The sequence below is a fragment of the Kogia breviceps genome, chromosome 16 (genome assembly GCF_026419965.1).
Source record: "Kogia breviceps isolate mKogBre1 chromosome 16, mKogBre1 haplotype 1, whole genome shotgun sequence".
Lineage (NCBI taxonomy): Eukaryota > Metazoa > Chordata > Mammalia > Artiodactyla > Physeteridae > Kogia > Kogia breviceps.
Window position 1 is genome coordinate 52,152,399 of NC_081325.1, and position 25,518 is coordinate 52,177,916.

Sequence of the window (25,518 nt, forward strand, 5' to 3'; positions counted from 1 at the left end):
TTGGATCTATCAACTTGAATGAAGGTAGTGGTCATATTAGGGTATGTCTATTGCAGCGATGGAAAATCTGCATTTAAAACATATAGGGCTTACTCTTCAGAGGAATTTCACTCGAAGACAAATGGATAAAGAGAAGAGTGGTTGGGCCACTAGAAACTGTGCTAAGAATTATTGTCATTTTCAAGACTGAACTTGGGCAAGTAACCTAACCTTGTTAGTTTAACTGTAAAACTGGGATAATAACAGACTGTTCCTAGATTTCCTTGGAGAATTAGATTTACAAACTCAGGAAGAAACTATGCTGTCTTTCCAATTTTGTGGATAGATCAATTTGACGTCCATAGATACTATTAGAGGTATATGCGAAAAAATACAAATCAATTATTTTCTCTCTTGAAATTCACTAGAGTGGCCCAGCGACCATAGTTCTGAAGTGTAAGGGATGACGAGCACCAGAGAAATATGTATTTCTTTATCTGATTTTGAATGTGTGATATATGGATATTTCTCATCCGTTCATGATGTTTCAAATGTATCCTTAAAGCATACATTTTAAAATGAGACATACGTTTTTATTTTCCACATCTTCTTTGTAAACCTCTGAAATCACCTCACGTATTTCATTTAAAACAAAAATATTTTAAAATTGAGAAGCTATGCATGCAATTTCTTTCAAAACACAAAGCTTACAAATTTGCATCAAAATAAAAAATCAAGACTGCTTAATTGAAACCTTGACACCATCAACCTCTTTAATTATGTGTTAAAGAGACAGGCATCCTGGGGATACCAACTTAAAACCAGGGTACATTTTGAGTGTTTCTGTTGTGTGTACATATGTAATTCACAGAAGGGGAAAAAAGAGGTGCTGACATAGAAAAGAAAGAGATGATTTAAAATTTCTCTAGACATGAATCCTTTCACAGGTTAAAAACAGGAAGAGGGCAAATTTGTCTTTTCAGAAGAAGAACGCAGAATAGAAATTTAGGACAAAATGTTTCACCTCTTTGCTAGGTCTAAATTTCAGTGAATGCTCTCTTTTGAAACAACAAAGATTTTTTACAATACTAATTGTTATTTAGAAAACACAGTTCTAAGGCTTGACTACTGGTTGCTTGGATGTATTCAATAGACCATCCTGAGTAAATGGAGGAGAAGCAGGATGTTTATTATAAATTTCGCAGTAAAATGACTGCTTTTCTTTACGTCTTAATTCTTGTTGTCTTCGCTCTTCTGTGCCTATTCCCGATTTCTTTTGCTAATGTGGAACCCAGCAGCTCTTTGTTCTCATTGTGTCTGTTGTCTCCCTTTCTTTGTGTTGCGGGGATACTGCTACCCACATCTGCCACTGAGCATGCGGAAAATCCTTCAATAGATTCTTTACTTAGGACTTTCAGTAGTATTACTCCACTTCTCCAGGTTTTAGTAATAACCAGAATATCCAGAAGACAGACTGAAACTTGGAAAGGTGATGGGTGATACAGGTGGTCAGGGGGTGGTCTAGCAAAGCTGGGACGCCAGATAGGAAGGCTCAGTGTAGTTATCACACATATTTATCTAATTTACGGAAGACCTCACCAGGCAAGTTAAATGCAGATCACCCACACCACACACAGGAGTTGGAGATATAGATTGACAACTGACAAGACACAAGTGTTTCTGAGCAGGAAGGCACAGAGCTGTATCTAAAACCAACGGATACAATAACCAGTTCCAGAGCGATGTGGTACATTGACACAAAGATTGGTATGTAAAGTCCCAGAGCAGGGACCTTCACTAGATAGTATATCATCTGAGGATGAGAACCAGTTGTGTGGAAGTTTCTCATAATAAAATCTCAGACTTTTCTCTGTGTTAAACACCCCAAAATGCTACATCAATATCAATTGAATGAAAAGACTCAATTCTTCTGCTTAAGCCACCCCTCACCCCGCTTTTACAAGCAGATCTACCAATAATTTCCAGAAAGTGTAAGAAAAGGCAAGTTTGCGGGTGAGATTGGGGGTATTGGGGTCGAGCTCTGAGGTTTTCTCTTTTTCTTCCCCAACCTCACGCCAGCAAGTCTGACCTAATAGCTTGTAAATTATTTAACAGATGGAACACCATTCAACTTTACTCATGTTTCTCCCATAACGATTTTTGCCTGTTTTGCTCACTTGAATGCATGACCAGCTCTTCGAATGGTATCTGGCACGGAGTTAGGTGCTCAACGATCTTTTGTTTAATGAATGTATATAGTATAAAAATGCTTTTCTTTTATTGCGGCAAACATTGGTGGTAATTCAGTAGTTCAAACCGGACAGTTTTAGAATAAAACTAAATAAACTAAAGAACACTTGGCACTTTAGTGGGGGGGAGGCCACTCTCCCCCCTCTTAGTGAGAGGGAGATTTTCTTTCTCCTCGGCCTCTTCTCTCCCACCATTTTGTTTTTGTATTACCAATCAAGGGATTAATAGCATCACCTCAAAGCCTTTCCGTTCCACGTTTTTACTTTTTGGTTCTTAAGATACCGTTTCCCGGCCCTTTGGTTTTCTATAGGTTTAACTAGCTAGTGGCTGGTAGACGATACAGTTAGGCCCAGGTGCTCTTGGAAGGGCACCTGCTGCGGCTGCTTTTTCTAGAACCCCGCCCCTGGCTCCGAAGTCAGCTCAGTTCGCTCCCTCCCCTGAGGAGGGAGGAAGTGCCCGTGGCGGGAAAGTTCAGGCCAGGTCCAATCAGGCACATGGGATTGGGTAGGGCGACCGGGGGCGGTGGCCCCAGGACCCCAGCCCGCGCTCCCGGCCCCGCCCCTCGGGAACGCCTCGCCCCCCGGCTGGTCCGACACCCCCGCCCCGCCCACCCGGCGCCCGCGCCCCGCCCCGCCCGGGGGCCGCGGCTAAAACCCGGAGCCGCCGCGGCGCCCAAGGGACTGGAGGGAGGCTCTGAGCATGTGCAGAGCAGCGCGGCGGCGGCTACCTAGGCGAGAGGCAGCGGCCCGGTGCTGATGCGAACAGCCGCCTCGGCCTCTGCCCTAGCGTAGTCGGCCCCCGGGCCGGGGCGGCAGGGAAGGAACCGTAGCCTCCCCGCGGCCCGAGGAGCCGGCGCGTCGGCGCGCACCCCCCCACCCCGCCCTCCACGGCGGCCGCGGCGCCCTCGGGGACCACGATGATGGCGGAGCAGGTGAAATGCGCCTCGGCAGGGGGCGGCTCCGGAGCGGGCTCCGGGCCGGTGGTGAACGCGGAGCTGGAGGTGAAGAAGCTGCAGGAGCTGGTGCGCAAGCTGGAGAAGCAGAACGAGCAGCTGCGGAGCCGGGCGGCCAGTGCGGCCGCCGCACCGCACCTGCTGCTGCTGCCGCCGCCGCCGCCCCCCGCTGCGCCGCCCCCCGCCGGGGCCTGCAGTCCGTTGGCTCCGCGGAGCCCCCCGGCCGCCGCTGCCGCCGCCTCGGGGGGACTGGGGCTGGGGTTGGCGTTGGGCGCTGGGGGCGGAGGCGGGGGCGGTAGCGGCGGTTCTAGCCCCGCGTTCCCGGGGACCTACTGCCTGCCCGGCCCGGCGCCCTCCCTGCTCTGCAGCCTGGCGCAGCCCCCCGAGGCGCCCTTCGTCTACTTCAAGCCGGCAGCGGGCTTCTTCGGCGCAGGCGGCTGCGGCCCGGAACCGGGGGGCGCGGGGACACCTCCTGGGGCCGCCGCCGCGCCGCCCTCGCCGCCCCCCACGCTGCTGGACGAGGTGGAGCTTCTGGACCTGGAGAGCGTGGCCGCCTGGCGGGACGAGGACGACTGCACCTGGTATTGCCGAGCTCCGCTCCCTCCCTCGGGGCCCTCGCCTGCGACGCCCGGGGAGGGCGAGGGCTGGAAGGAAGAGGGGGACCTCAGCCACTGCCCCCAGACGGGGTAACCTGGCAGGTGCCGAGCCGGGCGATGAGCGGAGGCTGTTCACCAGGGTGGAAACCTATTTTGTTACAGCTCAGGCCGACCCATCTGGGGATGAACTGGTCCTTTTCCTCTCCTTGTGTTGTCATCTTTGCTGATGATTGGGTGCCAAGCTCCTCGTTAGCATAAACTGCAGAATCCATGCTATCTTGTCTTTTTGTCACTCAGTCGTGCTCTTTTTCCTCAGTCTTTTTTGGGAGTGACGGGGGATGGGTAGGAGTTGGCCTCCATCGGCGACTGTTACTGTTTTGTCCTACCAGACCAAGGCCAGACAGGATTTGCGTGCTGTTCCTACCTCCTCGGCACCCCAAGCCGCCTAGTGATGCATCTCTTCTTAAGAGATTCGTTCTTACTGTTTGAGTTGTGCTGTGGTTTGTCCTCGTTCGCTGCATCTTCTTTGATAGCTTCTCACTTCAAAAACAGGCTCGCTTTTTCCAGTGTGCTGACCTCACTGGCTTTCCCATCAGTAACGACGTAAAAAAAAAAAAAAAAATGAAGGCTTTTCGGGGAATGGAGTGAGCAGCTTGAAGGCACTCGGTTACCTAGGACCCAAGGAACTTGCTTTAATTTAAAAAATTAAACTGGTGATTGAAGAAAAGTGAGATTAGAGAAACTTTATTTTTTAGAAACTTGAAGTTGGTTATCAGGAAACTTGAGGCTGGCAGCATTTATTCAGTTGAAATCTGGTTACCTCTGTCTGCTTTCCATCAATGAGTACCTTGCGGGGGGGGGGGGGAGTTCTCATTCCTTTGTTTTCAGTGGTGCTTGCTCGTGGGCTAGCAGTCACTTCATGACTTCTTTTGGTTGGTTCACATGTTTTCCTCAGTCGTTAGAGGTAGTGTGATGTGGTCAGATGACTAGAAGCTTCAGGTCAGGTGGGACTTAGGTTCACGCAGGGAGAATGAACAGCTTTCACCTCTACCTAGCAGTAGCACGAAGAGTAATTGTAGTTCTTTTACTCTTAGGTCCTCTTCCTGTTTTCCAAGCTGGGTCTTCCTCAACTTTCTTTGTGTTTATGTTGAGTGATTGCTAAGGAGGGAATGGGAGATGGAGAGCCTTGCTGCTTTCCCATTGGGAACTGTGGTGGTCCTTTTCTCTTGCACTTTTTTATGTTGAACTCTCACTGTAAAGTACACTAATTGGTTTGATTCTCAGAATCAAAATAAAGGGAGCTATAATAAGGCATAGTCATCCTTCTCCTTAGTACCTTTCGGCAACTGGGCAGGTAACTCAGGTTGTAATAATCAAAACAACTCGCCACTTTCTGGAACTTTAAGCCATTCTTTAGAAGCTGCACCTTTATTTTTGTAAAGTCCAGACTGTGTTGTGATCTCAGATTCAGTCTGAATGTGGTACCGGAAAATGCTCTCATGATGGTGCTTAGGTTGTTACTAATAACTCTAAACCCTTATGCCACTTTCAAATTATTTTAGATTGATTTAGTCCCCACTTGGCCTTTTCTGGAGATACATACTTAAATAATAGAAGGAAACTTGCTGTATTTTGGATGAGAGTCAATCCTGTGCTTTAAAACTATTAGCACTTTAAAATTTATCATGATGCATTTACTATTTTTGAGGTGTATTAGATTTGTGCTAGTACATAGTGAATATAATTGTAATATTTTCTTTTATTAAATGGACTTCTACCATATTTAGTTATCCTCCAACTATTGCTAGCATTTTGATATCTTAGGCTTTCCTTTTGTAGTTAATTTTTGTCAAAACACCATTAAAATAACTAAAAAAAAAAAAAAAAAAAAAAATCACCTACTTGGTGAGATTAGCCTAGTAGCACTTCAGATGGTTTGAAGCAAATCTAACCAGGTTTGATTTGCAGCAGGTTCTACTAATTTCACTCATCAGGTGTATCTGTGAATGACTAAGTCAATGCCTTGACACCTTACAGATGTTTCCATAGACAAATGGCACGCTGTTTATACAGTATCTTCCTCAAAACAAACCCAGGGTTAGAATCCCGGGTGGAAAAACAGGGAGGGATCATTAATCTTAGTGGGATCGACTTAAAAATTTTTGCTTTTTTTTTTCCTTTTTTTTTTTTTTTTTTTTTTTGCGGTACGCGGGCCTCTCACTGCCATGGCCTCTCCCGGCCTCGGCTCACGGGCCCAGCCACTCCGGGCATGTGGGATCTTGCCAGACCAGGGCACGAACCCGCGTTCCCTGCATCGGCAGGCGGACTCTCAACCTCTGCGCCACCAGGGAAGCCCCCAGAGCAATTTTATACATTGAAAGAGATTTGTATTGCAGTACTTGGCCTGTTTGTTTATCCGCAGTCAACAGGGTTTAATTTTCAAAGCTAAACCCACTTGTTAACGCTTGCAGAGACTTCTGGTGTTCCTCCATCACTGCAAACCGCGTGTCCCTGCCTGTGCTGTCATCAAGAGAGTGCTTTTCATTTGCCTTCCCTGATATGTTTGCAGGAAGCCTACTTATTTTTGTTTTCCCTGTTGATTAAGAAACAACTGAAGTGGATAATATGTACCTGATTATTTTAAAACATTTTAAAATAAGTTACACATTTTCGTGGTAGAAGACAAAACACAAGTGAATATAAAGCCACAGAAGTCTTCCCTCTTGTCCTCAGTTTACTACTATGACTCAGAGTTAACCCTGCCAAGCTCCTGTAGATCCTTCAAGGTAAAAACACGGTTATACAAATCAATATGCAAATATATACACATCAGGTTTTTATTTTACACTTACCTTTCATTGGACACATCTTGGACATCTTTGTTTCCCTGTAACAGTTGCATCATCGTTAACTAACTTGGTCCTTAATGTTGTTACTTTAACTGTATCACCTACAATTTTTCATACATTTTTATCATGATGTCATCCTAATGGGTTAAACAAAGTAATTTATTTAGAATAGCACTTTCTGCTAAAATGTCAGATCCTTAGGAAAGGAAGTTCACAAATGTAGGTTAATCATTGGATATTTTAGAAGTTCTTTCATGTAAGGCTGTTTTTTCTAATACAGTCTTAGAACGTACAGCCTGGGCAGCACTTGGCTCAAGAGTTATGTGTGAAAGAAAAAAGTGAATAATAGAAGAGTATTTGTTTGATGACAGTTCATTAGTTAATGAATGATCAGTCAGGTCTCATAGGCCTTTTTTCCAAACAATTATTTAACCTGTTAAGTTTCTTCTGTTTATTGAAAAAAAAAAAAAAACAAACAACAAAACTTTGATGTGAGAAGAATGATGCATTCTGCTTTTTGTTTTGATGAAACGCTTTGAAACAAAACAATTGTCTAATTTCTTCAAATATTTATCTTAGTTGAACTTCAAGTATGTAATTTTGCCTTCATACAATCTGGTTATATTAGCACAGTGCTGCTAAAATTCAGTGTCTCAGAAAATTAAAGTGGACTGTGGTTTCAGAACCTTCATTCTTAAGTCCAGTTATTATAATCCCATAGTAAACTTCACATCCTGCTGTATCAGTTCTTCCATTATCTTACTACTAATTTGACGGCCTTAACTCTCCAGGAGACCATAGGCCAGAAAGCATAGGGGAGAAACCGAGTATCAGCAGCAAATTTTAAAAGTTCAAAAGCGCCAAAGTCCTGATGCATACGCGGCACGTGGTGTGACTGGATGATTTGCCAGTCTGTACAGAAGGGTGTTTTAGAGGTCTCTGTCCCAGTGTCACCAGGCTGAGAAGCACTAGGCTAAGAAGAGCCAGGGTACAAGGAGAGGGAAGCAGATTGGTATGAAGTGGCAATGGAGGCAGTAAGTCATTAACTGCATGACCTTTCTGTGACCTATTTCAGCTCCCTAATTTCAGTGTTAAGTGCCAAGGAGAAATAACTTATGGAAACGTGTTCGGTTATTTACTGAAAGAATTGACTGAAATTTAGGCTCATGTATGTGGATTCAGAAGTGTTTAAACTATTGATGTTTTTTCCTCCAAGCATGGTTGTGACCCATTAATAGGTTATAAAGTCCATTTAGTGGACTGACTCAGTAGTATTTTTTACGAAGTTCAGTGGAATATAAAATCAGGATCAGAGGACGTTGTATCTTATAATACAAACGTGTCTTGATTAAACTTATTTCAGTTTTATGTGCATATGTCCTGGGTTGAAATAGTTAATGCATTTGCGCATTATGGCGAAAGTTAGAATAACTCCAGTTTGTACTGTTCAAAGCAAAATGGGCTTGGAGAAAACAGGTAGAAGAGCACGGCTCCATGAAGATAGTGTAGTGCTGGGGTAAATCAGGACCTGCTCACCTCAACCAGAAGACGAGTCTATATTCAGACAATGCCAAGATTAAAACATGCCAACTGGTATAAAATACAGCTATAAAAGGAGGCATTTATTTTCTAAAGAGATGTGCCAGGGGCTTTAACTTGCCCAACTGGAAAGGACAGGAGAAAAGTTCTTTTTTTTTTTTTTTTTAAACATCTTTATTGGAGTATAATTGCTTTACAATGGTGTGTTAGTTTCTGCTTTATAACAAAGTGAATCAGCTCTATGTATACATATATCCCCATATCTCCTCCCTCTTGTGTCTCCCTCCCACCCTCCCTATCCCACCCCTCTAGGTGGTCACAAAGCACCAGCACCGAGCTGATCTCCCTGTGCTATGCGGCTGCTTCCCACTAGCTATCTATTTACCATTTGGTAGTGTATATTAGTCCATGGCACTCTAGGAGAAAAGTTCTTAATGATACAAGGGGAAAATGGTGGTATCTACAAATTAAGGGAAATTTAATGAATGAGATATTCATCTTCCACGTGTAACACCAAGACCCTGGACAGCTGGCTAAAGTCATTGCCAATTTTTCATCAAAGCTGTTGAACACCTTGTACTCTACATATGGCACAGCTAAATTAGACCACCTAAGCTGTTTTTTTGCATAATTGATTTTCAGTGGAGAGACCAGAGGGTGCTTCACTTTCTGACAGTGCTGATCGAAAATGCGCAGAGTTTTCTAGGAGCAAGTGGAGTTGACTGAAGTCTATTCTGATGTCTTTCAAATGAGTAAATTTGAAACACTGCAGTGAGACACTGAAATAGAGTTTAGATATAAATGTGGAGGGAGGGGGAAGAGTGCTATAGGACCTTCAGTAACTAAAATTTAGACTTTTAACTAGCTTATTTGGGGGTAAGTTTCTTTTGTAGTGGCTAACCAGCTTGACCCTAGCAGATGCTAGTGAAACTAAGCTAAGATTGACTGATTGTGCTAATCAGTGCTGGTGTTTTACCCTTCTTTAAAATGAAACTTATGGTGATTTAAGACTCTTAAAATGGCTTGTTTGAAAATTGACACATATTACTTTTCAGTGACAGGTCTATGATATGTACAGTAAGTACCCTACAAACGAAACTTCAAGTTGTGAACATTCAAAGAGGCGAATGTGTGTTCACATGTCCATTCGCGTAAGTTAGTTCACTTGTCTGGTGTGTCTTGTCATGTGCGTGCATCCTCTACAAGTGGTTGTGCTTTTGTGTACTTTACTGTACAGTGCTGTATAGAGTCCAATAGTACAGCATCTTTATTTCAATCAAGCCCAGGATGTCGAGAAGCAAGCATAAAAGCAGCAGTGATGTAGCTGGTACTGTACGGTACTTTTCAAATGTTTACTTTATTTTTTGGTTTTTTTAAATGTATTATTTATGTGAAAAATATTATAAAGCTATTACAGTACAGTACTATAGAACCGACTGTGTTAGTTGGGTACCGAGGCTAACTTTGTTGGACTTACGAACAACTTGGACCTATGAACGCGCTCTTGGAATGGAACTCGTTCGTATGTAGGGGACTTATTGTAATTATTTTTGTTGTACCATTTATTTTTGTATTATCTGCAGAAGGATGACTTTAGAACCAAACGTTGAGAATAACCAAGTTGTTTTTCTAGACATTTTGAAATACTTCATTTGAAGCATTCAGGGTTATTATGATGGATTTTGTATTATTTCCAGCCTCCCAGTGTTAGTGCATGTATGCAGTCGGGGTCCAGAAAATGAAGTGTACGAAAAAGAAAAGATTCTGTGAGAAGGACAATCGTTTCTAGTCATGTGCTTTTGGAAGTTTTGAAGAGAAGTGAAGGAAAATTAGAGTGTGACATTTTAAAGGATAGCTTTTCTACAAGTTGAAGGATTAAGTTTTAGACTAAGGCTTTTCAAATGTTCTTGCCCTATTCTAATATAGTGTCAATGAAAGGTAGAAGTTGAAAGAGCAGTTAGTAGGAGGTATGTGTATTAACAGTGGCAAACTAGGATATTGTAAATGTTGCTGTCATTGTAATGACAATGAAAGAGGTGATTTTTATGACTTTTTAGAAGATAAGAGCCATTTAGGAGAAATACAGGTTTTACCTTGCTTATCTAATTTTGGAGACATGTTATACTCAGGGAGTTTGTAGCTACGTTATCTTCATAACTAACTGCCCTTTTTCTCTATTTAAATCCAGTTCTAGGCCTAGCCAGAGAAACAGTAGACTCAAAACTATCCTGGGAACATTGTTTGGAGACTGACTTTAAAAATGATCCCTTCTATCTTAATTCCACATATTTGCGTAGTACTTCTAAAAGTTCTATCAAGGTAATACAATAAGTAGGATGTAAATGGTTCAAAAACTCTTCTGTACCAAGGCTTATTACAGAAAGCAACAGTTCTCCCAACTCTTTCCTACCTCTGAGTCCTCCACATAGATACTACTTTATACTCCTTTGGCAGTTTCTTTTGTTCTTTATTTCTAAACAGTCTTTATACTACATGATCTGAAACAGATATAGACTTGTTTTGGAAAATGAAGACTAAGGCCTCTTCCCTTCATCCTCCAGCTACTGTATGTTCTTTCCCTTCTCATAATGGTTTTTATAACTTTTCTCCTAAATCATCGTAATGACCTGTGTTATGGTTTTCACTGTTATTAGCTGAGTCCTGTTAATCGTATGTTACATTTGTTTTCTCTAATCTCTTTGTTCCTCCAAGAGTTAATAATGGCCTCTCTCTAACCCCCTTCACTTTCTTTAATCCCTTATTACTAAGTATTTCTGTAAATACTGGAGCCATAACATCTCTCAAGAAGGTCAAACATATTTGATAATCTCTTAAATCTGTTTTTAAAATTTTGTTTTGTACTGCCATCTGTTCTAGAACGCTTTATCCCATTGCTCCAGTCTTTACTGTTGCTCCTTAGGCTGAATACACAATGCTGTTACCATGGGAATTCCTTCGGGTTTCTTGCCAGCATTGGATCTCCTATTTCATAAATCCTTTGTCTTGGAATTTCATTTATTCTTGTGGGTGGGATGCAGCCTCAGTAAGCTTTCTGAGAAAGGGGACATGCATCAGAAGTACACTTTGAAATCCTGTGTATTTGAAAATGTCCTTATTCTATCCTCATACAAGATTCATGGTTGGTCTGGGTATAAAAGTCTAGGTCAGTTATTTTTCCTCATGTTTGAGGGCATTGTTCCATTTTTTTTCCAGTTTTATTGTCTTACACCTATTGAAGTGCACTGTGATTTGGGTATTGAATCCTTGGTGACTTTTTCTTTAGGTTTCTTTCTTTATCCCTAGGGTTCTTAAATGTCATGTTGTACCTTGTATGGGCCTGTCTGTTCATTTGTTGCACTGAGCATTTGTGGGTGCCTCACTCTAGAATCTGGTGGCCTGTCTTCAACTTTGGAAAATTTTTTGCCTTTAAAACAAATAACTTTCTCTTCACTTTCTTGTGTGTTTTAGAACTTATAATAATGAGATGGAGGCCTGCCTGGTACAGTCATTTAATTTTCTTTTCCCTCTCCTCTGCTTGTTAATCTTTGTTTTGCTCCTGGGAGACTTCTTCAACTTGATCTTCCAAACTCACTTATTGAATTTTCTGTTTCTTCTATAACAGTTTGTTTCATTTGCCAAGAAAGAAGAAGCTGTTCCATTTACATATCCTGTTTTTGTCTTGTGAATACAACATTTTCTCTCAGATGATATCAGTTATAATTGTCTTGGATTTTTCATCTGTTCCCTGCATTGTTTTTCCTCCTCAGTTCTTTTTTTCCCCTTCTATAAATACTTTTAGTCTCAAGGTTTTATTTAAAAGGAATATTCCAGATATCTGGTGTCGTGGGTTGTCTCTTCATACCCAAAGGTGATATTGAAGTTGATCTAAGGCTCTGCATGGGTGGAACTCTTTGGCTGGTAGACTTTACCAGAGATTGGGTGGGTGACCAGCTCAGGTCTTCTCTTGGGTTCATCTGTGTCTACAGACATAAACCTTCTGGGAGATAGGAGTTAAGGCAGTCGGTTCTAGGAATGTAAAGGGGAAAATGGGGCTAGGGTGCTAACCCTTCACCAAGTGGACTTTCGGTCAGCCTCTCTGGTTCAGTGCGGGTACTTCATGTCTTTCAGCTAAGTTCTGTGTGCCTGAAGTCAGAGCTTCTCTGGGTCAGCCTTATGCACATGTCAATAGTAAGCCTCCGGTCTTAGATTGTGGTGGTGGGGGGTGTGGGATGGGTAGTGTGGAGTAGAGGAGGGGATCTGGGGTCCCACCTACTCCTCATGCAGGCTTTCAGCCGAATTCCCTGCTTTCAGTCGCATGATCACCCCCATATTCTGTGAACTGCAGGGTCGGGGTGAGCCACAGTAGCAGATAGCACGGGTGGACAGCAGAGGAGAAAAGAGAGAGGTCCCTGTACGTGAATATGGCAGAGCGGGTCCCAGAGCCATTACATGTACCTCTGGGAAGCTGCTTTTGAATGTGCTGTGAGGCTGCGTGGTCAACCGAGAGAACCATGTTACGTAGGCCCTAAGAGATTAGGGACATCTTCCTGAGGGGTTCCCTGCAAGCAGAAAGCAAAACGCTCTACCGGAAAAACCCCCAAACTGGTGGGAGTGTGTGAAATCCCCAGGCAAGCTGCTTGGTGGAGGTTCCTAGCGGCAGGAGAAAGCAGCAGTTGTCCCGTGGGATGCTGGAGGTGTTGGGCAGAGCCGTGCTTCGCGTGGGTGCTGAAGGAGGTTTGCAAACAAGCAGACGCTCAGAGGGTGCATGAACCTGTGTGTGTATTAAACAGTGAGGAAAATGTATTAATTTAAAAGAAGCTGAACGATAAGGAAGTTGCACAGTTGCCTGGTGGTGTGGCTCCTTTCTGTCAGGGCTGTGGCACCTGCTTCTGTGATTCAGCTGCCTGGTGGCTGGCAGCTCCAGGCTCACTGAAGGGCGGGAAGCAGTCAGTTGCTTACTGTCTTGTGACTTTTTCGTAAAGCTTCATTACGGTGTAAGTGCAATGTAAATTACATATATTTAAAATGTACTGTTTGATAGATTTGGGCCCACGTATAACCCATAAAACCGTCATCACAGTCACGATAGTGGAGATAGCCCAATGCTTTAAGCTTCCTTGTGGCCCCTTGTATCTCCTCCTGTCCTGATCCTGCCTGCTTCCAACTCAGGCACCCCCTGATCTGTTTTCTGTCAATCTAGATTAGTTTGTGTATTCTATACTTTTGTATTAGTGAAATCATATAGTAGGTACTCCTTTTCATTTGTTTGGTTTGGTCTGGCTTCTTTCAATCAAGATAATTATTTTGAAATCCACCTCTGCTGTTACATGAATCAGAAGTTCATTTCTTTTTATTGTGAAGGTTTTAGATTGTAGGGACACAACGATCGTTTGTTTTACATCCGTTCATCTTTTCATGAACATTTGGGTTGTTTTCAGTTTCGGGCTATAACAGTAAAGTCTTTGCGTAGACACATGGCATTTGTGTCTTTCAGGTAAATACTTCATGACTTTTGAGTGGCTGCAACACAAAGTAGGTGTACGTTAATTTTTAAAGAAGCTGCCAAAATCGTTTCCAAAGTGGTTGTGCATTTTACATTCATTTCTGCTGGCAGTTTAGGAGTTTCAGTTGCACGGTGTTGTCACGAAGGCTTACTATGGCTAATCTTGTCTTCAGGCATTCTAACAGCTGGGTGATAGTAGCTCACTGGTGTTCTAGTTTGCATTTCCCTAATGACTGATGATTCGCTTCTTTTCATACACCTGTTTACCATCCATAGCTCATCTTTGGTGAACTGTCTGTTTAAATCTTTTACCAGTTTTTTTTAAAAAACTGGGTTGCTTATTAAGTTTGCAGAATTTCTTATATATTCCACTTATAAGTTTCTTTATTAGATAAATGATTTGCAAATATTTTCTCCAATCCATGGTTTGTCACTTATTCTCTTAACAGTCTCTTTCAAAGAGCAAGGTTTTTAGTTTCGATGAAGTCCAGTTGATACATTTTTTTTTCTTTTATGCATCATGCTTTCAGTCTAAAAATATGTATCTAAGAAATATTGCCAACCCAAGGACACAAAGTTTTTCATCTGTAATTTCTTCTAAAAGTTTTACAGTTTAGGTTTCATATTTTTGTGATCTGTTTTGAGTTAACCTTGTATAGTGTGTAAAGTATGGATCAAGGTTTACTTTTTGTATATGTGTATCCATTTGTTCCAGCACCATGTGTTCAAAAGACTATCTTTTCTTCATTGAATTGTCTCTGTGCTTTGTCAAAAAAATCAGTATTCCACGTGTTAGTATTTCTGTATCTGGACCATCTACTTTTTTTAATTGATCTATTTATTTTCATGCCATCCTAAATTGTCTTTATTACTGTAGCTTTGGAATAAGTCTTAATCAGTTAGCAGTAGCTCTCCAACTTCATTGTTTTGGCTATTCCAGTATCTTTGCATTTCCATATGAATTTTAGCTTTTACATTTTACAAAAAGCATGCTGAGATTTTGATTGGAATTTTGTTAAATAGATCAATTTAGGGATAATTGACATCTTAACAATATTTAGTTTTCTGACCCATGTACATGGTCCGTTTCTCTCTTTCTTTTTAAATTTCTCTCAGAATGTTTTGTAAGTTTTCAGTGTACGGGTCTTTGACATCTTTTGTCAGATTTATCCTTAGGCATCTTATGGTTTTTCTTATACTGTTGTAAATGGGAAGTGAAATTTCAAAAATAATGGTTGTTGCTAATATAGAAATACTTTTGTACTTTGATTTGGTATCCTACAGTCTTGCTGCTAAACTCATTCTAGTATCTTTTTTGTATATTCCTTTATACATAGACGATCATGTCATCTGTGAATAAAGACAGATTTACTTGTTTCTTTCCAATCCAGATGTTTTCTTACTGCCTGATTGTGCTAGCTAGAACCTGCAGGCCTTGTATTGCTCTTGATAGTAGGGGAAAGGTGTTCAGTCTTTCACTGTTAAGGATCCTTTTTTGTAGATGCCTTTAATAAGATCGAGGATGTTTCCTCCCTTTTTTAATTTGCTGGGAGTTTTTTATCAGGAATGGATGTCATATTTTTTTTTCTTTGTATATTGAGATTATCATATGGTGTTTCTATTTTAGTATATGTGATAAGTTACACTGGTATTTGAATGTTAAGGCAACCTTTCATTCCTGGGATAAACCTCACTTGGTAATGACGAAGTATCCCTTTTATATATGGTTGTACCAGATTTGCTAAAACATTTAGACCTTTTGCTTCTGTGTTCATGAGGGGTGTTGGGTTTTAGTTTCTTACCTTGTAATGTCTGTGTCTGGTTTGGGTATCAGCTTTCATAGCGATGTTGCTCTCATAGACCATGTTGGGATGTGCTCCCTCCTCTTCTATTTTTCTTGGAGGAATTCGTGAAGAATTGGTATTCTTCTTTAAATATCTGGTAGAATTGGGGAGTGAAACCTTCTGGGCCTGGGCTTTTCTTTGTGGGTAGGTTTTGTTCATTTGTCTTTGCAATGGTCTGTCCTTTTACTTTTTTTTTTTTTTTTTTTTAATTATTTATTTATTTATTTATGGCTTCGTTTCTGTGCGAGGGCTTTCTCTAGTTGCGGCAAGTGGGGGCCACTCTTCATCGCGGTGCGCGGGCCTCTCACTATCGCGGCCTCTCTTGTTGCAGAGCACAGGCTCCAGACGCGCAGGCTCAGTAATTGTGGCTCACGGGTGTAGTTGCTCCGCGGCACGTGGGATCTTCCCAGACCAGGGCTCGAACCGGTGTCCGCTACATCGGCAGGCAGATTCTCAACCACTGCGCCACCAGGGAAGCCCCTGTCCTTTTACTTTTAACCCGTGTGTTTATATTTAAAGTACCCATGTTGTAGGCAACATATAATTGGGTCTTTTGTGACCCCTTTAAACATGAAGAGAAACTTGCTCACATGCCCATCAGAATATTTCCCCTCAGTTTTTATTGTCTAGGACTGTGTCCGAGGCTTGGGCCTAAACCAGTCATTGGGCAAATGGGATTAATGGAACTGGCACATTGGCTCAGCGCAGTGCCTCCCTCTCAAGGTGTGGTCTACACATCGCAGTATCAGCGTCCCCTGGGAACTCGTTAGACATTCACATTGTTTGGTCTTACCCCAAACCTACTGAATCAGGTAGGTTAGAGCTGCCTGCAATCAGGTGTTAGCAATTTGTGTTTTAACAAATCCTCTGAGAGATTTTAATACGTCAAAGATTGAGAACAACTGGCTGAGACTAACCTTTACTTGGGGGTCTAGAGAGAGCTACACAGTAACAGTGCAGAGGTCTAGCAGCAAGGAAGGGCAAAAGGGAAGGATCTACGTAGATTGGTGATAATCTTGACACAGTAGGCCAAGGTGGGACCTAGGAATAAGAATTTTTAACGAACCAACATACTCTCAATGAAGGCAGGACGGTGGTCCACACTCTAAGGGAAGAATGACGTATTAGGATTACTGTCGAGTTGATTAAAAGAGAGAGATTTTAGGATGTTCATCTCCTGACAGGATTCAGCAAACTGTCCTGTGGGCATATTGGGCCCACTGCCTGGTTTATGTAGCTGATCAGCTTAGATTTTTACATTTTTTAACAATTGAAAAAATCAAAAGAATACTATTTTGACACGTGAAAATTATGGGAAATTTGACTTTCAGTATCTATGAATAAAGTTTATAGGAACACAGCCGTACTTATTATTTATCGTCAGTGATACTTTGGGGCTGCAGAGGCAGAGTTGAGTAGTTATGACAGAGACTAGGTGGCCACAAAGCCTATATATTTACTAGTTGGCCCTTATAGAAGAAGCTTGCCAACCCCGAGCTGTAAGAATAATTTGCTAAATACCACATTCCCCAACCCTCTGGGATAGATTACTTGAACAGGTGGTGGGCAGGACGATAGCAGTAAAAGTGAATAATGAAGTATGTTAGTTCAGGAATACCTGCCCATTGGAATTATGGTAACTTTGCTTGAAGTAGTATGACTTTAATGAGATTTGTAATTAGAATAAAGTTTTATATAGCAAGGTCAGTTACTAGAGCCTGTGATTATAATTTTCTTTCCTCTGTCAACTGTTGGTTAATTCTCAAGGTAAACCTTTTTGTATAACCCTATCACTGAAAATATTCTAAAACCTACCTTACCACAGTATATCAACGAGAGAAAACCTTTGTTATGACTTGTAGTGTCCCAGGGTGGCTGTTTTGAATCCTGCCAACTATTGTGCAATGGTGTAGATGCTGAAAGTGAACTCTTCCTAAAACATATCTTTGAAAGCTGTTTGGCTTTAATGAGGAAGGAGCACATATCAAATTTAGTATAGGTTTAAGACAGGGGAAATATCTGATTATTTAAGGGTTGAGAGAATCAAACAGCTGACTTTTGTTTTTAGACTCATTTTTGTTGAATGCAAATGAGACTTGCCTTGTTTGCCACATCATGTTTATGTATATTATTAGCCCAAGTTCACGTAAGATTCTGCCGTCAAAGAGAGATGAAAATGTTCACTTCCAGAAATATAAGTGAGCTGATCATCACAGTGCCCCAGGTCCGTTCAGTAGCAGAAGCCCCAGATCTCCGACTCTCTGAGACGTTGTTCCACAGTTTTTTGAAGTCCTCCTTGCCACCAAGCTACAGAATGTGTCATGTTCTACCAGGGGATATTTATCTGTTAAAAATGATTTTGGTGTTTGAAGTACTCAAATGTGAGTTCTGTTTTGATAGAAACTGTTAAATACATGTTGTTTTCTCAAGTAGAAGAGAGGTAATCTCTGTGTAGCTATATAATCCCTATAATGTAGATTTCTTTTTTTAAGGTTATACGTTGGCTCTTCAAAGACATTCCCGTCATCAGAGAAATCCCTGAGCCCTTTGCAGTGGTGTAGACATGTCCTAGATAATCCGACTCCGGAGATGGAAGCAGCAAGGCGTTCCCTGTGCTTTAGACTGGAGCAAGGTAACCGCGAACCCGTACACCTGCATCCTCAAACTCCTGCCACTATCCACTCTGTTTTGTTGCTGGTTTTGGAATAGACACTTAATTGAAAAACCTTACCCTGAGGTGCAGCTATTGCATGTGATTCACTTCATATGTTTTACACATCAGGGTTTCTCGGTATAGAATATATTTAGTTTTGTGCTTTTTTTTTAGCCAGATTTTCAGCTTCTTTTAGTGTTGTAGGAATACATATTATTTTTCTATTTTTTTTTCTTTTTATGAATGTACCAGTACATAAAATGGGCCAGTCTTACATTCTCTGGCGATGGTTACGAGGTTGTGTCGCTGAATTCCAAGATAGTCAACTGGGGTTCCACTGGGACCTGGGCACTGACCTTTTGAGTTCCCTAAATGTTTATTTGGATGTATAACTGGAAGTCCTAACCTTTACACACTAGAAGATAATCTTCATATTGTATGTAACATTTAATTATGGAGCCCAGCATAAGTTTAAGTAAAAAAAATAATTAGGATAGTTGTAGCAGGGGGGAAAAAAAAAAGCAAAAGGAATGAGTAGTACTCAGCTCCTTGCTATTTTGATAAAGTAGACTAGTACTTAAGGCTGTAATTATTTAGGCTTTTGCTTGTCTCTTAACCTCTTGGTATCTGTTTCATTATCTAGGTACACTTTATTCCATGGATCACTCGCATCCAAATCACACTTGAGCTTGAAAATGGGGTTAAGGGTTAATCTTAACCCTCCAGATTAAAGAATCAGGGTAGCTGAGAGTAGGGCTAAGGGAATCTGCATTGGCAAGGTCACCAGTGTGATTCTTACGCACACTGAGGTTTGAGAACACTGCCTATGAAACTCTTCAGGGATAATGAATGCTTATAAAATATTTGGACATGATAAGAGACAGTGTAATAGGTAACATTTCTCGAGCTCTGAATTCTGACAGTCAGAACTTTAAGTTCTTCACATTTTTCATTGTGTTCTAACTGCTCATCTGAGGTAGGTACTATACTCACTTTTAGAGGTGAGAAAAGTGAAGTTTAGAGAAGTTGAGAGGATTACGAGGGCAGAGTGGTCCTTGGAAACAGAGCCAGGGCCTGGGTCTCCCTGACACCAAAGACTGTCCTTAACCGGCGTTCCATCCTGCGTTATTGGCACAGTCAACAGTAAATATGAACAGAAATCTGTTTTAAATATGTGGGGAAGGCCAAACTAAAAATTAGCATGTTTTATTAGCATTTTAACTAAAATGAAATAAGTGATGTAGTAATAGAAAGTTGAAGAGTGGAGTAGGAACAGAGGCATACTAGGATTAAACTTTGGTGACAGATGCATGTCTAAGAGGACAACCATCTCAGAGCCACGACTCTGGTCTTGATTCTGGTCCCATTTCCCTGAGTGGCCCTAAACAGACCATTATTTTCTCTTTCAAAGGTTGTATAGGCCATCCCTAAGGTTCCTTATTCAAATACCTCTGGTTCAAGGACTTTTTACATGTATATTTTTATATATGAATTTTGCTCAGTTTCATTTGAAATAAAATAAAAATAAAATTCAAATGAAATTCAGAATTAGTTCAAGGGTCAACAATATGAAAGGGATCAGATAGTAAATATTTTAGGCTTTGTGGGCCATCCAATCTCTGCCATCACTAGAAAGCAGCCATAGCAAACGTTAATGAACAAGGCCGTGTTCCAGTAAATATCTGTGGACAGAGATTTGAATTTCATTTGACTTTTTTTTCATGTGTCAAGGAGTATATTCCGATTTTTAATTTTGGTTTTTACCTTTTTTTGAAAATGGTTAAAATATTCATAGTTGGTGGGTATTATAAAAACAGGGGCAGGTTGGATTTGGGCCACTCAGGTCGTAGGTTTGCTGACCCCTGCTTTATAGTTCATTTGCACACAAGGTCAATCTACATACAAGGTTGGTTTAAAAAATAGAGGAGAGGCTATGTTAATTTAATGCGATGTAACATAATGTAATTTAAAAATTATCGTAGTTGGTGGTTACTTTTGAGATTATAGACTAAGTGCCTTATTATCTAACTTTCCTTTCATTGGCAAGGGGCTAAAGCAAAATTGTGAGGTCATGAGGACATGAATTGCAGTTTTATTCATAGTGTAATTTATTTAAATTTCATATAAAAGAGTTTGAGCAGAGAACTAGCTTTTCAAATTCAAAATTAGTCTTTTACTAAATTTGTATATAAATCTAAATCCTCTTTTGCTGTGAGACTAAATGCTTTTGTTCCAGAGATCCATAATCCATAATCCCATTATGAGATAAGAAGTAATGGATTAGAATAGGTTGTTCAATGGATGAAAAAAAATTTTTGAAACTTAACATGTTTTATAAAGCAGTACCTCTGTAGTTTAGCAAGCATTAGTCTTACAGACGTTATAAGGAAAAGGGCAAATTCCTACCCCATTCTCCCATGCCCATTTTATTACCCAGATGCAGAACTACTTAACAAAAACTCTTTGTTCTGGTTTTGTTTCTCTACCATCTCTTTTTAAATTCCAGGCTTGTATGGCTATTGCCTGAGTTATCAATTTTAATCATTACCGGTTGGCTTTCTACTTTGGGTGGTGAAGGTTTCATTTTTAACTCCCCCCCCCCCGCCACTATACTTTTTCTCCGCATATTCCGTCATGTAGCTTTTTACCAATTTTAGGATATATCAGTATGGATTATGATAGCAAGGCTCACATCGAAGCCATGCAATATTTTATCATTATGTTTCTTTTTTCATTTAACTCTGCTTTTCCTTGAGTTAATTGTAAAAAGACATTTGATCTTCTTGATCCTTGTCATTAATTTACCCTTAGACTCTCCAAATGAACCATCTCCAGTATGGTTAGACATAGACACCCACCAAGGGTTTTTATTTATTTAGTTTACCCATTCCTCCTGGCAGTGCCTTCTACTCTTACTGCAGTCTTACCTTGTTCTCTGTCGGCCTGTGCGCAGCTGTCATGGTGGGACTTCAGAGACTTCCTTTTCCTTATTCCCTAGTTTAGCAGAAGACATTCTCCTGTTGCTTTTTGTGGGGAGTAGAAGTGGAAAGAGGATATGTGGGAGGTCAGTGGTGAGAACGTCATATGTCTGAAAATGTCTTTATCGTACCTTTGCTCTTACACTTGATTGTTCTTCGGGCTACATGTAGAATTCTGGTTTAGAAACCATTTCCAGCAGAGTTTAGAAGGCAGTGTTGCATTATATTTTAGCTTGAGGATTGCTGTTGAAATCCTGTACCATTCTCATTTTTGATCTTTCTGCTTAAAATACACTGGATATTTTAGAATCTTTTCTTCCTGGTATTTTGAAATTGCACTCTGTGTGTGTGTGTGTGTGTGTGTGTGTGTGTGTGTGTGTGTGTGTGTGTGTGTGTGTTAGACAGTGGGCACTTCCAGCCTGGAAACTTTAGCTCTGCAAAATTTCATGCATTATTTCTTTGTAATCACCCCTCCCCTCCAGTTTTCTCTATTCTTTCTTTCTAGGTACTCCTTTTAGTCAGATGCTGAATTTCCTGGATTGATGTTCAGATTTTATATTTTTCTCTTCTTTTGTTTATTCTTGATTTTTTTTTTGAACATTCTGCTTTCTTGGAGATTAAAAAACTCATCTGCTAAACCCTTTGGCTGCATATTTATTAAGGACCAGCTATGTGTCAGGAACCATTGTAGGTAATGGGGATCCAGCAGTAACCAAAACAGATGTTAAGTCCCTGCCCTCACTGAGTTTACCATGTAGTTTGCAAACTTTCACTTAATCCTTCTGTTTTTTGTAAGATACCCTTGTATGTGTGAGATACCTTAAATCTAGCAGCTTTCTGCTTCAGTTTAAGTGATGAGCTCTGTCTTTGATAAAGCAGGAGGGGAGCAGCTGCTTGGGCTGGGGAGGGCGCCCAAGGGTTTTGGTACTTTTCCCATAGACTTTGCCGCAGTCACCTTGTTCTATGGCTTCACCATAGAACTCCCTACCCTCTGTGGTACCTGTACCATCAGTTTCAGAGCTCTTCCAGGTCTTTGTTCACTTATCCCTACTGTGGACCCTCAGCGCAGAGAATATCAAAACCCATCTGGGTCCATCACCTAATGTTTATCTGTTTTTTCATTTCTAAATAAAATGACCCTTCTTGGTCTGATAGTATCTCCTCTCCTATTTGATAGTCCATGTAGGTTTAGAAGACCTGAGTTAGCTGTCATTCTAGTGTGGTTTTGTAGAAATGAGAGAAGAAATCATAATTAGTCCTCCATATCAAAGAATTCTTACTGGATTCCAGTTAAGGGATTCTTTGTCAGCGACAGCTAATTAACTGGTATCAGTTAATTACAGTTTTAACTTAAACTTTATTCATTATATAGCATAAATGTTTAATTGGAATAATGTGTGTCACATATTTTAGAAGTTTCAAGTGACTCCCTAATAAAGCATTTTCTTTTTGTTTAGACTTCATTTCTCTTGCAAGATCAGCATCTTCAAGTAGCAAACATCATTGAGCATTTTCTCTGAGGCCAGGGTTGTATCTTCATTTGAATATAAATTGCCCAAGGACAGAGACTTTATTTTGTTGAGCACACCAGCTACAGAAGGGAACCTGACATGTATTAGACACTGTTGCTAAAATAAATGAATGGTTGTTTAATTCTTTATGAGCCCAGTGTCACCGTTACTACTGTTATAATTTCAGTTCTGCTTTTGACTATTTCAAGATGGGGTGAAGTCTTTGCACCACTTTCCTTACCAGCCATCTTTCTTTCAGAAGAAAGACTGGCGTCACTTCAAGTATCAACTTGCAGCATTGCTTTTCCATTCACCAGCATGTTTACTTTAAAATACTTACTTACCCTACTGCATTTTGTTGCAAAATGATTAGTGGTTGTACATGCTTCTCCCAGCCATTCCCCGACCCCAGAACTGTTCAGTAAGACCATCCACTGCCATGAAAAGGAGCAGTTAGAGATGAGCTTTGAAGAAAGGTAAAGTTGTCCTCTCTGTCTCTTTCTCTCTCTCTCACTCTTTTACCAAGGGATAGGTAAATGTTCTTCAACGTTAGCCTGCAACTTCAGATAAGATGCTGCTTATTAGAGAGCAAGTATTTTAGATATTTGGTTTTTATTTCCTGACCCTGATGTTTTGGGGAAGAAAATTACTCAACAAGTAAAGATGAATTCCCTGAGAACACGTGAAGCATAGTTATGAGGAGCCAGAGTCTATCTAGTGGGTGGACCTTATGTCCCCTTGGGTCCCTTGGTCTTACATCTCTTCTTTCTCATTCCCTCTTGTACCCTAGGAACTTAGCCTGTGCTATTTTCTCGGTTGCAAATTAGCTGTCTTCTCTGCTTGAGGCCCACGCATCCCCCGAGCACATCTGAGTAAGGGTTTGTCAACCTCTGTTTCTGCAGGTACACGGGGTAGCATTTCTCTTAGAATTGTCTCTAATTGTGTAGTTGCTAATGAGCTCGTTTGGATTATGACTTCTTGAAGGGGCTAACGCTCTTCTCGACTTGGGAGGGTCCCCTAATAACCTTCTTCCATATCTGACAACTTTGTGACCCTGGTTCTAGATTACAAAACTTGGTAAATTATGGGAGAATATATGGGAAGTGTTCAAGTCTTGCCTTGAGGTTGTGATAACAGGCTTATTAAAATCCTGCCCTTGGAAGAAGGTTTGTTTTCCTGAAGAAAATGTTGGAAAAGAAATGTTTTATATGATTTAATTTTATAGGGAGTGAGCACCCACATTATGGCTGCTTATAAGATGTTGCTAAAAGCAAACCTTTCTTGTCACAGCTGTAATTTTGCTAATTGGTTAAGTGCACTCAAAATACAATAGGATAATTATGTTTGGCGTAGGGTATATATATTACAGGTGATCAATATGTATCCAATACTCTTAAATTCTCATAGGGAATATAAATTGACTTTAATTAAAATATTAACTAATATTTTAACTGAATATTAACTAAATTAATTGCAACTTTATTGTGGCTCCTGAAACTTATTTTTCCCTTTTCCAAACTGGTCTTAATATTCAAATTATATAATTTGTAAAGTCTTATGTATCAAGTAGTCAGCACAGGCAAGTTACTTGAGTTTTCTCAGCCTCTTCTACATTTATGTTTATTTTATAGAGTTGCTATAAGGGGTTAAATAAAGATGTTTGTGAAGGAGACATAATAAAGGCTTAAATATTCAGTCTCTTTCTTAATATATTGGAATAACATAAATGGCTTTTTTGGATAATGTGCAGAAAGTAATGTTAAAAGTAAAATAACTAATTGCTGAAAGTTAAATCTTTCAGTACTTCCAAATCTACAATCTATTGGTATAAAATTAAGAAAGCCTAAACTAATATTTCCTCTTTTTCTTGGTTGGTTTTTCCTTTTTGAAGACACTCCTAGCAATGTTTGTTATGTTCCATTTGGAAGCACCCTGTTTTGTGAACGTCTTTTAATTTAATTTTTAACATGTGTATCCCTTTTTTTTTTAATGTAGATTAAGCATCTGAGGCTAGGGGGACCTGTACCTCAATTTCCTTTTGAATTGCCAGCGCTTACCAAGTTTTCAAACATGTTTTAAGCTCTGAATGGTTGGTTTCTGTGATGTATTAATTTGAGTACATTTAAATTCCTTAGAGCGAAGAAACTAATTGAACATTTGGTGTTGTAAATGGCATCTGGTTAGCCAAAGCCACACACACACAAATTATGTAGTCATGTTCATTACCATGTTAGCTCTGAGAGTAGATATTCGAGACTGTTTTGTTCCCTGCTGTCACCCTCTCAGTGCCTAGAACAGCACTGTCACCTGGTAGGTGTTAAATGCTGATAGTTGAATGAATGAATTTGGGGGAAGGTAATTAGTTAATTAATTAATTTGGGGGGGCTGTGTTGGGTCTTCATTTCTGTGTGAGGGCTTTCTCTAGTTGTGGCAAGTGGGGGCCACTCTTCATCGCGGTGCGCGGGCCTCTCACTGTCGCTGCCTCAGTAGTTGTGGCCCACGGGCCCAGCTGCTCCGTGGCATGTGGGATCTTCCCGGACCGGGGCATGAACCCGTGTCCCCTGCATTGGCAGGCGGACTCTCAACCACTGCACCACCAGGGAAGCCCCACGGGGGAAGGGTTTTTGATCTAGTACTTAGATCTAGTGCCTCAGCCCTACTTGACTCTGTGGTTAAGAGCACGTCACTTGTTTCCAGTGTCTTGCTTATAAGTGGGGACGTTTAACAGATTTCACAGGGCTATTACAAAGATTTCAGGAAATGTTGAATGTGAAATTAGTTTGAAAAATGTGAAGTGCCATATAAATATATGGACACATTCCTAATATGCAGTTCTTTATTCAGAGACTGAACCAAAAAAAAAA

General features: G+C 40.7%; 1 protein-coding gene across 2 annotated transcripts in view; it reads left to right on the plus strand.

The window, feature by feature from the left end:
- Nucleotides 1-2,921: 2,921 nt before the first annotated feature.
- Nucleotides 2,922-25,518, plus strand: part of SLAIN1 (SLAIN motif family member 1) — a 63,000-nt gene continuing 40,403 nt past the window's right edge. For both annotated transcript variants that reach the window (XM_059041663.2, XM_059041664.2), the window contains exons 1-2: nucleotides 2,922-3,762; nucleotides 18,005-18,144. In XM_059041663.2, coding sequence (XP_058897646.1) covers nucleotides 3,146-3,762; nucleotides 18,005-18,144 — 757 coding nt within the window. In that variant the 5' untranslated portion in view covers nucleotides 2,922-3,145. The remainder of the gene's footprint in view (nucleotides 3,763-18,004; nucleotides 18,145-25,518) is intronic.